This window comes from Siphateles boraxobius, unplaced genomic scaffold, assembly GCF_051911475.1.
Source record: "Siphateles boraxobius isolate OS27281-9 unplaced genomic scaffold, OSU_SipBor_1 54, whole genome shotgun sequence".
In the NCBI taxonomy this organism is placed as follows: Eukaryota; Metazoa; Chordata; class Actinopteri; order Cypriniformes; family Leuciscidae; genus Siphateles; species Siphateles boraxobius.
This window is the reverse complement of record NW_027509180.1, coordinates 2,310,261-2,323,087: the sequence shown is the minus strand read 5'-3', so window position 1 is coordinate 2,323,087 and position 12,827 is coordinate 2,310,261. Positions and strand designations below refer to the sequence as shown.

The 12,827-nt window shown below is 43.5% G+C and overlaps 1 protein-coding gene across 1 annotated transcript in view; it reads right to left on the bottom strand.

The window, feature by feature from the left end:
* Positions 1–813: 813 nt before the first annotated feature.
* LOC143714435 (uncharacterized) overlaps positions 814–12,827 on the bottom strand; it is a 280,655-nt gene continuing 268,641 nt past the window's right edge. Inside the window, exon 3 of the mRNA XM_077205630.1 lies at positions 814–2,291. Within this exon, the coding sequence (XP_077061745.1) occupies positions 883–2,291 (1,409 nt within the window). The 3' untranslated portion in view covers positions 814–882. The remainder of the gene's footprint in view (positions 2,292–12,827) is intronic.

Below are 12,827 nucleotides of genomic sequence, written 5' to 3'. Positions count from 1 at the left end.
CCACTTATACCAACGACGGAAATAAGCGCAGTTACAATAGCTTAATATGTGGGAGAGCGTTGCTATATAGAGTGACAATATTGTATTGCAATAGGCAGCACTTCAAAGTCAATAGCAAATCAAAACTCATTAGTACATTATTTGTAATTGAAAAGGTTTAATGACAAAATATGGTTATGGCTACACTTAAAATAGTTACAAAATAGATGTATGAGACGATAATACTTATATCATTAATTGTACCCAGCATATATGTAAAATGTTACCTGAGAGAGAGAGAGAGAGAGAGAGAGAGAGAGAGAGAGAGAGAGAGAGAGAAAAGAGGAGGTAAAGAGAGAGAGAGAGAGAGAGAGAGAGAGAGAGAGAGAGAGAGAGAAAAGAGGAGGTAAAGAGAGAGAGAGAGAGAGAGAGACAGAGAGAGAGAGAGAGAGAGAGAGAAAAGAGGAGGTAGAGAGAGAGAGAGAGAGAGAGAGAGCCTGAAGAAAGAGACCCAGAGCATAAAAGAGCAGAGCATTAAAAGAGACAGAGCAACAGTTACAATCTTCTTTTATCCTTTCCCTGACCATGTGACTAAAAACCAAATGTGAGACATTCAAACTGACCAATCAGATAATTACAACTCCCCCATTGTTCTAAAGGTGTGACAAGTCATAGACCCGCAAAGTGCACACATCTTGGCCTACAGGCCTTGATCACTATCAGGCCCTCAACTCCAAATGGTCATTGGGGAAAGAGGGGGTGGAAAACAGTAAAACAAATGTCTTTCAAAGCAAATGTTCATTTCAAATTTCTTGGATTACACTGATCACACGTGTGCGGCTTCTCTCCAGTGTGGATCCTCTCATGTGTTTTCAGAGATGATGACTGACTAAATCTCTTGTCTCAGTGTGAACACTTGTAAGGTTTTTCTCCAGTGTGAATTCTCTGGTGCCGTTTTAAACTGTCCGCTGTAGTAAAAGTCTTCTCACACTCAAAGCACATGTACTCTCTCACACCAGTGTGAATTTTCTCATGTCTAAGTAAACTTTGCAGCTGTGAAAAACTCTTTCCACACACAGAACATGAATGCGGCTTCTCCTTCGTATGAACTGTCAGGTGTGTCGTCAGGTGTGATGCCCTAAGAAATGTTTTTCCACATTGATCACACGTGTGCTGCTTTTCTCCAGTGTGGATCCTCTCATGTGTTTTCAGAGATGATGACTGACTGAATCTCTTGTCACAGTGTGAACACTTGTAAGGTTTTTCTCCAGTGTGGATAATCTGGTGACGTTTTAAACTGTCCGCTGTAGTAAAAGTCTTCTCACACTCAAAGCACATGTACTCTCTCACACCAGTGTGAATTTTCTGATGTCTATGTAAATATTGCATCAGTGAAAAACTCTTTCCACACACAGAACATGAATGCGGCTTCTCCTTCGTATGAACTGTCAGGTGTCTCTTCAGCTCTGATGCACAGAGAAATGTTTTTCCACATTGATTACACGTGGGCGGCTTCTCTCCAGTGTGGATCCTCTCATGTCTTTTCAGAGATGATGATCGACTGAATCTCTTGTCACACTGTGAACACTTGTATGGTTTTTCTCCAGTGTGAATTATCTGGTGTTTTTTTAAACTGCTCGCTAAAGTAAAAGTCTTCTCACACTCAAAGCACATGTACTCTCTCACACCAGTATGAATTTTCTGATGTGCATGTAAATATGACATTAGTGAAAAACTCTTTCCACACACAGAACATGAATGCTTCTCCTTCGTATGAACTGTCAGGTGTGTCTTCAGGTTTGATGCCTTTAGAAATGTTTTGCCACATTGGTCACATGTGAACGGCTTCTCTCCGGTGTGAATCCTCATGTGAATCTTAAGGTGTGATGATCGTGTGAACCTCTTCTCACACTGATTGCATGCATGCGGCTTCTCTCCAGTGTGGATCATCATGTGAATCTTAAGGTGTGATGATCGTGTGAAACTCTTCCCGCATTGATCACATGCGTGTGTCTTTTCTCCAGTGTGGATCATCATGTGAATCGTAAATTGTTGTTTTTGTTTGAAGCTCTTCCCGCATTGATCACATGAGAACGGCTTCTCTCCGGTGTGGATCATCATGTGAACATTAAGACTTTTTTTGGTTGTGAAACTGTTTCCACACTGAGTGCAGGTGAAAGATTTCTTAGCTCTTTTCTTTAAAAATGTATTTTTAGTCTTTGAGCGACTCAAAAGTTTTTCTCCAGGTTGGACATGATGTTCCTCCTCCACTTCACTCAGTTCTTCACTCTCCTCGCTCTCTTCCATCAGGTCTGAAATTAAAGAAAAAAAGGTTTAGTTTTCAGTACATCAAATTAATTCTAAGAGAGGAATATGAAGTGAGGATATAAGTAATGTAATAGACAACTGCTATTAAATATTATGATCATTTTGATCAATTATCCCTGAAACCTAAAACATAATAAATGAATTCCATGCTTCTGTGTTTATTTTACTAAAGACTTTAATACCTGAGGGTCGTCACACTAGACTGTTTTTGTTCCACTGACTTCCATTCAAACACAAGATCAAGTGATTTTCCGTGAGTTATAGTTTAACTAGTGTTGAATTGAATTTTTTGTATTAGAATTATCGCTAGCGCTTTAGATTCTAAAAAGTTCTAAAATTTGTTAATTCTCTTGGTTGTTCCCCCTTTATTCCCAAAACCTTTGTAGCGACAATGACTTTTGTAGGGAAATTATTAACTCAAAGGGGGAATAATATTCATGAGATGATGAATATGCATTATCGTATACACATATTAGATTATCCCAAATAGGGAATAGGTTAAACCTCACCGTATATGAATCATTAACACGATTGCTCGTATTAATAATTAATATAGGTCAGTAAAATCAGATCAATTATCAGGGTAAACTTTGATATGATTCAAACTTAGTTTATCATGCACTCCTTCGTTTACCAGCCTGTAAACATCAAAAATACCCTTCCTGTGGCCACAAGAAATGATATTTTCGTGTAAGGCACTTTGGATATTTTAATATGAATCAAGTAGAGCTTTGTAACATAAGATCGGCATTTTCAGGGACTTCAAGTTTATAGAACAATGAGACAGATTCAATTCAAAAGATTATAGAGTTTAATAAAACCAACTAAAGATTACACAGACTACTTAAATCACGCAGGAGTAAATATGCATAACAAAAACAAACAATCAACAAAGACAAAAGAACGATTGCAATACGAAATATTGGAGAGAGAAAGTTAGAGAGAGAGAGAGAGAGAGAGAGAGAGAGAGAGGGAGAGAGAGAGAGAGAGAGAGAGAGAGAGAGAGAGAGAGAGAGAGAGAGGAGAGAGAGAGAGAGAGAGAGAGAGAGAGAGAGGGAGAGAGAGAGAGAGAGAGAGAGAGAAATCAGTTCAAACAATTCAAACGAGACCCAAAGGCTTTTTAGGAAGTTCTAGACAACCTTAAACAGCACTTAATTTAGATTGTACGTTACTTTGATAAGGCCCCTTTTTGTGCAGCTGGTTTGAAAAGAAACGTAGGCTGATGTCCGGAGTTTCGTTCGGACGGAGGTAGATGTTGCGATCTCTTCAGCTCGTACGACAGATGCTTAATCTTAAATTCGTTTCGTTCGTGCGTGCACTGAACGAAGGAAAACTATCAACTGAGGTAGATCAACGGAAAGAAAAACTTAGATTAAAACGAAAGTTAGAAAGCAAACGAAGAGCTGCGGTTGGAGTTCTTGTTGAAGAAGTGAACCTCTCTCTGGCGTAGGACTGCACAGAACAGAAGTGGCGCTTCATGTTTAAAGGGAGCAGTGGCACGCCCTTTTTACATGTCCGATCCAATCGTTTGGGAGGAGGCGTGGCGGCACACTTCGTTCCGGTCAATGTACAGAAGAGACGGAATTGAATCATAAAACATTTCTAGTCTAGTATTAATAAAAGAATGCATCATGTTGCACTTTGGGTTAAGAATTCGATACCATTGAATTTCTCTGTTTCCAATCATACCACTCGCGGCATTCCTAGGGCTAGTAAAATGCAGATACATGATTTTTCGTGATTAAACGAATGTCAGACTGATCACATATCATAAAAGCTTACAGTTATATCAATTAGGTCACAAGGGAATCCTGAACACAACCAGAAAACATTTGTACATTTGAAACGTTACGTTAAAAGGGGGGGTGAAATGCTGTTTCATGCTTAGTGAGTTTTTCACACTGTTAAAGAGTTGGATTCCCATGCTAAACATGGACAAAGTTTCAAAAATGAAGTTGTAAGTTTGATGGAGTAATTCTGTTCCAAAAATACTCCTTCCGGTTTGTCACAAGTTTCGGAAAGTTTTTTTCGAATACGGGCCTGTGTGACGTCAGAGTCGCCGGAATTTCCTTATACGGGTCTTAAGGGCACTTCTCCCGGAAGGGCGCGCGCGCATCTGTAGCCTAGTGCGTGCGAGAGTACGCCTATGCCCATCAGAGCGCTGGGCTCGGCTGCGCTGCAATTTAAAAAATGGCACCAAAAAAGTGTGTTTTTGGTTGCCAGGGCAAGACAACATTGCACAAATTTCCAAAGAACCCAGCGTTAAGGGACCTGTGGATGGATTTTGTTTTTCCAGAGCAGCAACGGAGTTGTGCAAGTGTTTTTGTTTGTTCCCTTCATTTCAACAGTAATAGTTTTATAAACAAGGCCCAGTTCAACGCCGGATTTGCAGATCGCCTAATACTCAAAGATGGAGCAGTCCCAACGATAAAGGTTCACGGTCGTGCGTTGGAACCGCAGGCGGTGATCTTCAGGATCTTCAGTGTGTTTCATTCTGCAGGTTCTGGATCACTCGTGTTCTCACTGTCCTCTTTAATAAACTCAGTCTTGGCAGATTCAGCTCTTCCTGATGCTCTGATGCTCGTCTTCACTTGTAGCTGATGGGAATTTACAGCATTTATTGGAGAATTTTCTGAGGGAGGAGCTTCACTGACCATGTGACTGATGTGGGTGGAGCTTAACTGATGATTAATTGCTGTGGGCGGAGCTTCACTGACTGAACTGCAGATGTTCTGCTAAAATCTAAAATATATCAGTAACTAAGTTTGTTTTTATAGGGTCAAAGAGCAGATGTCTGCCTGTCCATTTTAATGTTTAAAATATCTTTTGCTAAAAAATGTCAAAACATAGGTTAAATAATGTTAGCTTAACAGATATATTTGTGTCAAAATTAAGCAACCTAGTTATTCTGATCTGTATTAAATATATACCTGCATAAAATGTATTTATAAAAGATTAGGTTTTAAAGTAAATTAAAATGATTAACAACTTCTTGGTGACAAATGGGTAAAACCTAGTGGTTTTAAGGATAGTGGCAAAGTATAAAGATATAAAATGACAATTAAATAGTATTTTTGGGCTGCAAGATCCTTAAATACAGTGTTTTGAACATTGAACCTTTTTGTCTTTTATCCATATGCTAATTGACACATTTAATAATTTATCTTTCTATCGTAAAACATTCAAATTCACACATTTTTATATCTAATTATAACATTATTGTGTTTATTTATTAAAAGGAGGGCAAATATCTAGAAAGTAGTAAACAACTGTAAGAAACATAAAAGTAATATTTCTAGCCATCAAATCCCCTCAGTCTGCTGACACCAATGAAATGAGCTTTAAGTGTCAATTTACAGGAGATCTGAAGACATCAGCATAATAAATGAGGTGAAAACAGGAACTATTGTCATGAAATAAAGAGTGTTTTCAGCAGATCTGTTAATATTGATGATCCTCAGACTATCAACACTCATTCAACAAGACATTCAGGATCATCAGCAGATCATCTCACTTTATTCTGAGTGTTTGCTGTTAGAAACACATTATTTGAGTCAGGATACATGATAAATAAAACTGCTAGGCCAATATAAGGCCATGTTTACACGAGAACGCTCGCGAGTGAAAACGTTTCGTTTACACGGCGACGGCGTTTTTGGGGCTTAAAAACGCAAAAAAGTGAAACCACCCTCCAGAGTGGAAATCTTAAAAACGCTCCACCGTCGCGTTCCAGTCTAAAGGGTAAAAACGCAAAACTCACAGTGAAGGTTGTACGCAGGCGCGCGGACTTGGTGTTGTCGTGTCGCAGTGCTTCACATTGCCACCTAGCCGCCTGGAGTGCATACTACATCGAATTTCACACACTTTTGCGTCACCATATGCATGCGGATTTCCCACCCTTAACGCTCGTCTAAACGCAGAATAAACAGTGATAACTCAGCGCCACTTTTGCGTGTTCTCTTCAGATCGTTTCCGTGTAAACATAGCCTAAGACAATACTGTTCTCACCATCTGATTGAAAAAATCATTAACACAGAAACAAACACTAATGACACTCATCTTCATCGACCACTACATGCCCATATGAATCTAAATATAGTCTGATTGTATACTAACTGTTCATTGCAATAAATTAGATCATCATTAACATGTTACCGTTTTATATGTGCAGAAATTGACAATGATACTAATACCTTTAAAAAATAAAGAGCACCCCAAAATAGTATTTAATGTTTCCAGTATCAAATTGTATTCACATTTATCTTTAATAACATTTATGTACAGATTTAAAATACTTCACATGGCTCATTATAGGCTCAATGTAAAGTATTTATCAGTATCTAGTTCCAGTATATTTTAATAATAACTTAACAAATCTGATCTGCCAAACATGTGAAAATAGTAGAGATAAAATGGCAGCAGCAACACTTGAGATCGATTCCCATCGATTTCCCTCACAGATCTCAAAATTTGACTTTAACATTCAGTAATAGTTCTCACTACAAACATCGAGACATTTACAAACGAACACAAAATCTCTCAGATCTGAATGAACTCCACATATTCTCCTCATGCTCGCTGCTGCTGCACTAAATGTGTATTTCAGTAGGAAGACGCCAGGAAAGACGCACGATGTGTCTGGTGAAAACAATACAGAAATTATTTTGTCGCTTAATCAAACTGTATAAAGTGTGTTTGATGTGTAAATATGAGAAATACCGTGAACTGCTCTCTTTGCCTCAGAAGACTCGACGCTGAAACTCAATGACGGAAGAGACCGAGCGAGCGAATGGTGACGTCATCGGCCGATCGAAGACGCAAATACTGTTGACAAAACATCTATAAACATCAACATAATCACAAAAAACAAACAAAAAAATACTTTATTCCAGCTGCTCTCTTTCTGCTGGTGCTGGTTGTGTACAGCTGAGATGGAAATCATTTCAGTTTATTTTGTTAAAACAACAACCATTTTTTTAAAGTTAGGGACCGTTCGGTATTTATGGAAAGGGCCACCGGAGGAAAATAGGGGAGGGTCATGTCTTTTTATTCTTTGTTGAGGGGAGGGTCATTCAACTTTTTTTAGTCTAGGGGGAGGGTCACCCAACTTTTGTATTCATGAAAACAGCAAAATTTCAAAGTGGCTTGTTTGGTGCATATTTTTTCCATGTAGCTTTATGTAGCTCTCTCAGTCTCGGTCCCCCATCGCTATCAGATGGGTCTGACCCAACAAAGATCCAGTTTGGCGCTGTCTAACAGTGCGTGCGCATTTCAGTACGCGCTCAGAAAAAGTGCATCATGTACAAAACGCCAATGAAATGTTTACCCGGCATAGCTTTAAAGCACGCGCAAATAATGAACTTTTGGGATTACGAATAAGTGCAGTGTCCTGTGAGTGTAACTCTACCGCGGGATTAACATGTGATATGAATGTACGTTGAGTGTAGGCCTATTGGGACTGAGGCGCCAGAACTGCAGCTGATAGAATGTGCGCTGTACGATATACCATATTTTAGTTTCCATTCTTATTGTGTTTCCACAACAATGTTAGTGAGTAAATTTACTGAAATTGCCACCATAACAGTGGAGTGTGCAGTGTTAGATGTAGAGCTACCACATTTTTAAATTACTATTAGAATTATTTGAAGTTAACATAATAAAATACAGACCTACACCAAAAAACTAGTTGAGGATAAATTCTTTAAAATTGGGCAATTCCAGCGTTATGGACGTGACATTTGAAGTCAAAACTTGAAATATAAATTATCAGAAAATGCATTTAATACTGAAACGTCTGTTATCCTTACCCTCTTATTAAAGGAGTCAAGACATTAGAAAAATATCAGTCTACACATGCGTTTTATATTTAATATGAACGAAATACACATGTGGCGTGACACAACAAATCTTTAACTTTTAGGTGGCAAAATATGTTTTAATGATTCCACGAATTAGGCTACACTGCGCAAAACAAAAGTAGGGTAATAACCGGATGAAGAAGGGTCGGCCTCCACAGAACAAAATATTATTATTTATTTTATTTTTCGTGTTCGCATTTATGAGGAAAAAAACAATGTTACGGACATGACCGCTCAGAAAGCGACTTCAGAAAGCACAAAGCCTTTCTTTAAATTAAATTTCATTTTTTATCAATTGTATCTTAATTTTAATTAATGTTTCATCAACCAATTGCCCGGATTTAATAAATAAGAAGTAAATATAGTTATAATTATATAAGAAGTATAAAGATCATCATGACACTGAGTCGCCGGCGCGTGAACTGGACTCTCGTCTCATAAATGAACCGAAACTCAGCGTATAATGTAGCCTACTTGCCTCACAGACTTGAGAAATATATAGAAAGCTTGATTTCAGAACATTTAAAAACGAAAAACAGACTGCTCTCTGCTTATGTAATCCGTATGAAATCTGCATTTCTCTTACTGTGAAGATCGCGAGACAGCATCGTCAACTTCATCTTGAAGCCGACACACTGACACAGAAAAACCTTGTTTATTAATAAACAATTAAAATCTCTCCTTGCTATATTTGACATATTCATAATCATTATTTTTGCCGGTTCTTTGTGGCAGCTTTAAGATACTTTATTGGGAGCGCCACCCTTGTTACATTAACACGTCACCACTGCATCAGCACCGAAAACATGATTTACTTTTATTTTTTTATCTACAATAAAAAATCATGATACGAACCGAATTGTAGGTTTGGTCTATCGTTACAGCCTTAGTAAGATGAGAAAGCAGGAGTTTAGTCGTTTGTCATGGTTGTAAAAAAAAACGTCCTCGGGTTACGACTGTAACCCTTGTTCCCTGAGAAGGGAACGAGAACTGCGTCGAATGACACTTTGGGGGAACGCCCCTCAGCGTAGCGCCTCTGAAGTATGAATGAAACCGAGCCGATCTCTGATTGGTGCAACGTCATGACGTAATGTGTGACGGCAGATAGGCAGAAGCTATAAAAGCAGCCGGCACACATAAGATGTCAGCTTCTGTGATGAAGCAAGCGCTCTCAGGCAGGGGAAGGCGTGGCCAAGGGACGCAGTTCTCGTTCCCTTCTCAGGGAACAAGGGTTATAGTCGTAACCCGAGGACGTTCCCTTTCGAGGGAACTCCAACTGCGTCGAATGACACTTTGGGGGAACGAGTACCCACTACGCCACAACGCGCCCTGCCTGCCCTAGTGTGAAGCTGCTCACAGGCACACTTAGGACGCGAGCACAAGAGAGCCGGGTGTAGACGGAATGTCCAAACTATAAAACCTAATAAAGGTATGAGGGGTAGCCCATCCTGCTGCATCGCAGACCTCCTGGATGGGGGCCCCCGCGAGAAGGGCTCTAGAGGACGCCATGCCTCTGGTAGAATGAGCCCTCACGGCCAAAGGTGAAGGCATACCGCGCACCTGATAGGCCGTGGAAATCGCTTGGACAATCCAGTTGCTGATGGTCTGCTTTGAGGCGGGAAGCCCCTTTCTGGGCGACCCGAAACACACCAGCAACTGGTCCGACTTCCGCCATGAAGAGGACCTCTGAATGTAAATACTCAGTGCTCTGACAGGGCAGAGCATGTGAAGTCTCTCTTCATTCGCCGTCACGTGAGGTGGAGGATGAAAAGCCTGCAGAACCGTAGGCCGTGCCGCACTGGACGGCACCTTAGGCAAATAGCCGGGCCTAGGGTGAAGAATGGCCTTAATGTTGCCTGGAGCAAACTCCAGGCACTCATTAGATATGGAGAGCGCCTGGAGATCTCCTACCCTCCTCAGAGAAGTAATGGCCAACAAAAAGACCACCTTCAACGAAAGGTTCTTGGCCTCAGCCGACTCCAGCGGCTCGAAGGGGGCCTCGGCCAGTCCTTCGAGAACCACTGCCAGGTCCCAAGTGGGAACCCTGGTACGAGCCGCAGGTCTCATCCTCCAAGCCCCACGGAGGAAACGTACGACCAATTGGTGTCTCCCCAGAGGCCCATCACTCAGAGGAGCGTGGAAAGCCGCAATGGCAGCCACGTACACCTTGAGTGTGGACGGGGTAAGACCAGTGGAAAAGCGAACTTGGAGGAACTCCAGCACTGAAGCCACTGGGCAGTTAACTGGGTCCACCTCACGCTCCCTACACCAAACGGTGAAGAAGTTCCACTTTAGGCCGTACAATTTCCTCGTGGATGGAGCTCTAGAGCTGAGTATGGTCTCCACTACTCCAGCTGATAGGCCGGCCTCTAGGTACTGTGCCCCCTCAGGGGCCAGACCCACAGTTTCCATAACTCGGGCCGAGGGTGAAATATTGAGCCCTCTGCCTGTGTCAGCAGGTCCCTCCTGATGGGAATCTCCCATGGAGGGCCGTCCAGGAGCAAAATTATGTCGGAGAACCAAACTCGGGCCGGCCACAACGGGGCTACCAACAGTAGACTGATCCCGTCGCGACGGACTCTCTCTAGAACTCCCGGGAGCAGAACGATCGGGGGAAATGCGTACAGACGTAACCTCGGCCACGTCTGCACCATGGCATCCAACCCCAGCGGGGCTGGATGGGTGAGGGAAAACCACAGTGGACAGTGTGTCGTCTCTCGAGACGCGAACAAGTCCACTTCCACTGGGCCGAACCTCTGAGATATTGACTCCACCACCTCGGGGTGGAGTCTCCACTCCCCGGGCCTCAGCCCCTGTCTCGACAGGATGTCTGCTCCCTGATTTTGACTCCCCGGGATGAATGTTGCTTTTAGAGACAACAACTTCCCCTGGGACCACAGGAGGATCTGATGCGCCAGTCTGCATAGAGGGCGAGACCTCAGACCCCCCTGATGGTTTATATAGGCCACTACCAACATATTGTCTGACCTCACAAGGACATGATGACCTTTGAGGTCCGGCAGGAAGCTCCTCAGAGCTCGGAACGCCGCCAACATCTCCAGGCAGTTTATGTGCCAGGAGGCATGATGGTCCTGCCATAGGCCTGACGTAAAGCGGCCGTCCATGACCGCGCCCCAGCCCGTGAGGGAGGCGTCTGTCGAAACGGTTCTCCGGCAACATGACGCTCCCAACACTGGCCCTTGGGACAGAAACCAAGCTTTCTTCCATATAGATAGGGAACGATATAATTGAGCACCCTGATGCCCTGAAGCCTCAGCGGTGCCAGAGCTGCATCCATACATTTGGTAAATGTGCGAGGGGAGAGAGCTAGGCCGAACGGAAGAACCCGATATTGGTACGCTTCGCCCCCGAAAGCGAACCTCAGGAACTTCCTGTGAGATGGAAGGATGGATATGTGGAAGTATGCGTCCTTTAGATCTATCGTGACAAAACCAATCCTCGGACTGAATCTGACTCACGATAATGGGAATAGTGAGCATCTTGAACCTGAATCTCCTCAGAGAACGGTTCAGGTGCCTGAGATCTATTATTGGACGCAACCCCCCATCCTTCTTGGGAACTATGAAGTAGCGGCTGTAAAACCCGGACTCCCTGTCCGGTGGAGGAATACGATCTATAGCCTCCTTTGCCAGCAGGGAGTTTACTTCCTGTTCCAATACCCGACCCTGCACTGGGTCGACTACAGTCCAGACCACCCCGTTGAATCTGGGTGGGCGGGAACTGAACTGCAGCCTGTACCCATTTTGAATGGTGCGCAGGGCCCAAGGAGAAATATTCGCCAGATTTTTCCATGCATCGAAATATTTACCAAGGGAACCAGGCTCTCGAGCCTGGCTTCGGGTATTAATCGGGATTCGTTCTCGGCCCCCTGAAGCGGATTGCCGGCAGGGCTGAACCGAAAACGATTCTCGATGGGCGGACGCGAAAGCTGCCTGACCGCAAGCCTGTGGGGCGGACAGTGCAGCCTGCGTTCGCTGGATACCGATGTGTCCCGAAGCGTGTTTAACGGCGGGAGAGCAACATCGATTTCCTGCGGGCTCCGTGAAGGAGCCCGGTCGTTCCACCACGGGTGGGGCCGCCCGCAGAGATCCTAGAGTAGCTAGGATCTCTTTGACGAAGCCTTTTTAGCCTGCAGGACGGCCCTCAGGTCGCCCTGCTTAGGCTGAGGCTTCGCCTGAGAGCGCTGTCTATGCCCCCAAGCTCCTTGAGGGGGGGCTCTAGACGCGACGCTCTGTTTTTGAGCCTGTCTATAGGCGGAGGAGCTGGCTGATGGCTGTGGCTGCGGCTGCCCACTGGGGGCAGACTTCTTGGACACTGAGCGGCGAGGGAGATATTGGCCGCTGATTGTCTTTTCGCCTCCTGAAACCTGTCGACGACGGTATTAACGGCGTCGCCGAACAGGCCAGAAGGCGAAATCGGGGCATCAAGGAGGAAAGCCCTGTCTTTCTCCCTGATGCCCGTAAGATTTAACCATAAATGCCTCTCCGAGACCACCATAGCTGCCATGGAGCGACCGACAGCGCGGGCCGTCTCCTTGGTGACTCGGAGAGACAAATCAGCGACCTTCCTCAACTCCGCAATATCTTCCGGAGTTGGACCCTTGTCCTCATCAATGTCCTTAAGAAGGTCGGCCTGGTACGC